Below are 3,480 nucleotides of genomic sequence, written 5' to 3' on the forward strand. Positions count from 1 at the left end.
GGTGGATTTCAGCAAATTCAGGTATTCAAACTTGTAAAGAAATATCTCTTCCCCATTTGGAAATCCAGCTGTAATTTCTTTCTCTCCCTTCTTTTTGTTCAAAACATTTTTGGAATGATAGTGCCATTGTCTTGGCATTCTACCTATTTTTCTCTTTTTTATTTATATTTCAAGTCCGCCACAAGCATTTACTATTTTTTATTTATATTTTTGATTAACATTTTCTGCACGGACCATAATTTCTATAAAAGCGGCAACCTGAGCAACCTGGGACGTTTATGTGACACTTATATTATTTTTGGCATCGTGGTGAAATCAGGCGCTCGTCAAAATGATCAATTCGAAGACACCGACATTTTTTCAACCCTAGGGCAATTTTTATTTAATTTTTTTTAAATTCAACACCTTTCATTTTCATTATAAAACGCATTTCTATGTGGGTTTTACGGAAAAACATTGATCAAAGGCACACACATGTAAATTTGCAGTTTCCAATTACACTGAACGACACCGAACCTTGGCGTTCATTTTTTATCTATTTTTACCTCTGACACTGGTAGCTTCTCACCTCCCTCCTTTGCAAATGTCTCGACTCCTATTCAAGATAGATGGGTATTTTATTCATTAACAAAAACAAGACAAATAACATGCTTTTAGATAAAACCAATAGATAATAACTTCCTGTGCCCAAAAATTGACGATCGTCTGATTCCACCACGTCGTTAAACTTACATCTCTTCCACTAGTAGCATACAAACAGCTTGATCATTGTACTGTTACAGTTTATGGGGGTGGGGGATGGGTGGGGTGGAATGGGGCAAGGGGGGAGGAGATAAAATGTTCTTTAAATGTTCTCTAAATTACTATGTTCCGCGCAGTTTACCGATCGGCGCAGTCTTGCGCTGCGCGATGCTTAGCGATCGTGTAATTGTATCTTCCTTCTGAGCTGTTCCGTTTCATATCTTAATTTTAATCAGTTAGATCCGAACAGAAACGAAATTCTGAGATTGTCATAAGAGGTGTTGAGCCCCCCCCCCAAACAACAACAACAACAACAACAACAACAACAACAACAACAACATTACAACAACAACAACAACAACAACAACAACAACAACAGCAACAACAACAATAACAACAACATTATTTTGACGAATGCCTGAGTTTACCACGACGACACACATACTCACTGACTTGCTGACTTGGTTAGAGAATAGTAGGCATCATTGCAGGCAGCACCGTGCCATAGCTGCTCCTCCATCCTACACGACGATGACGACACACGTAATATGTGAGGCATCCTGGTGAAATTTGGTGCTCATCAAAAGAATGAAATCAAAGAAATCGGCTTTTTGAGGGGCCTATGGGCGTTTTTTTTCTTCTAATTTTCTTTCTTTTTTTTTGGCTCAACACCGTTTATGTCCATTTAGAATTTTTTGCTTGTGCGGAATTTACTGAAAACATTGATTAAAGGCACAACGTATGTAAATTTTCAGTTTCCAAGGACCTTCAGGCTATGGAACTTATCTAACTTTGGCGGCCATTTTTTTCCAACTATTTTACATCTGAAACCAGGCTACCGTGACCTCCTTCGATCCAGATATTTCGACTTCTGTTCAAGATCGATTGATATTTTTTTCACCAAAAGGAAGGCAAATAAACAATAACCATATATCCCCAAAATTGACGAGCGCCTGATTCCAGTGCGTCGTGACACGTGTATTCTTACTATCTCTCTTTCATTCCCAGCACGACACAAACACCATCGACCCTGAAGAGCTGGAATATCTCCTGTCTGTGTGTCACAAAGCCTGCCAGTCCCACGACCCGGAGAAAAGACCCCATACCTTCGACTTCCCCACTTACTGCAAGCAATACAAGCTGACAGGCGCAGATCTCGACGGACGCAGAGCTGTGTACAACACGGTGACCATGATGCTGGAGACTGCGATTGTCAAGGCTGTTAGGTGAGTTGTCTTACTTGTGTTTTTTAAAAATAATTTTGGTAGGCGTCTTTACAGCACTTGAAACACAATTAGGTTATGTAGATGTTGGCGATTAGAGGTGTTACAACATAGTAACTCTTCGTGGACCAGGAAAAGGCGTTCGACCGGGTAAATAGATGTCAACTTTGAGAAGTCTCAGAGGAATATGGTGCAACAGGACAATTGCTGGGGTATATCACGGCACTTTATAAAAACCGCTTGTGTGCCGTAAGATCAACTGAAAGACTATCGGACCGGTTCCCCATCAGGTCTGGAGTGAGACAAGGGTGTGTTCTCTCTCCGCTTTTCTTCTTCACTTACATGGATAAGATCGCGAAAGCAGCAAATGACAACATCACTGAACTGAGCGAGCTTCTATTTGCTGCTGATCAAAGTATAATTTAAATACAGATGAAGAGGAATTACAAAAACACACCACAAAACTAAATGAGGATTGTAAACACCTATGCATGAAAATCTCCAATTCAAAAACAGAAGTTATGAAGGTCAGCAGAAACCCAGAGAAGCTCAACATCCTTACTGACGGAAGACAACTCCAACAAGTAGGGGAAATTAAATATTTGGGAAGCATCTTCACACAAGATGGGCGTATGGACAAAGAAATAGAAACAAAAACTATGACGGCAAATACAGTGACCTACCAGCTAGCACCGCTGCTCAGTCACTCGAACATCCTAACCGAAGTGAAATCCCGGCTCATCAATAGTATCTGTATACCAACCTTAACATACCAGTGCCAAACATGGTTTCTAAACAAGGCACAAGAAAGAAAAATCAATGCACGCCGAATGAGATGTCTCCGCAATACCATTAATGTCACCAGAAGAGACCGCAAAAGAAACGAACATAGCGGGTCCACGAGTCAAATGATTTGGACATCTAACCAGACTGCCATAGAAACAACAAGCGGCTAGAGCTTACAACACCTGAGAATCCGGCATCAAATCAAGAGGAAGACCAAGAAAGACCTGGCTGGATGGGGTTAAGAAGGTCCTAGAAGAATATAACATTTCTATCGAAGACGCCACACACCCAGCACCGGACCGACATTCTAAGGATACCACAGGAAGGAAAAAGTGAAAGTAAAGTACAAGAGAGTAACAGTCAAACTAACAGGCAGTTGGCATACAGGCAAACAATAAGACTGACTATGTGGTGTCTGTAGTCTAGTGGTTGGGTGATCGGACTCCTAATAGTAAAGTTGTGGCTTCGAGGGTTCGAAGCTCAGGTCTGATGTTGCGTCATTGGTAAAGGCTGGCCATAGACAGCGAAAGGTCCCGTCAGTATGTTATATTTTTTAACGCCTATAAAATGGCTTCTTGCACTGTATGCTTACCAGGTAGTTGAGATTGTTTTTAAAATGCTTTCAGGTTTGCTGGGGCAATGATATTACAGATTGTAAAACGCATACAGCCAATTGCTGTTGAGCGGGGATTTGGGCTGTACAAATATCTATTATTACATGTATTATTAT

General features: G+C 40.8%; 1 protein-coding gene across 2 annotated transcripts in view; it reads left to right on the forward strand.

Moving 5' to 3' along the window:
* The window catches only part of LOC101858831, a 25,565-nt gene that overhangs the window by 15,039 nt on the left and 7,046 nt on the right, over positions 1 to 3,480 (forward strand). For both annotated transcript variants that reach the window (XM_005090898.2, XM_013088361.1), the window contains one exon: positions 1,750 to 1,967. In XM_005090898.2, coding sequence (XP_005090955.1) covers positions 1,750 to 1,967 — 218 coding nt within the window. The remainder of the gene's footprint in view (positions 1 to 1,749; positions 1,968 to 3,480) is intronic.

Source organism: Aplysia californica, unplaced genomic scaffold (assembly GCF_000002075.1).
Source record: "Aplysia californica isolate F4 #8 unplaced genomic scaffold, AplCal3.0 scaffold00023, whole genome shotgun sequence".
In the NCBI taxonomy this organism is placed as follows: domain Eukaryota; kingdom Metazoa; phylum Mollusca; class Gastropoda; order Aplysiida; family Aplysiidae; genus Aplysia; species Aplysia californica.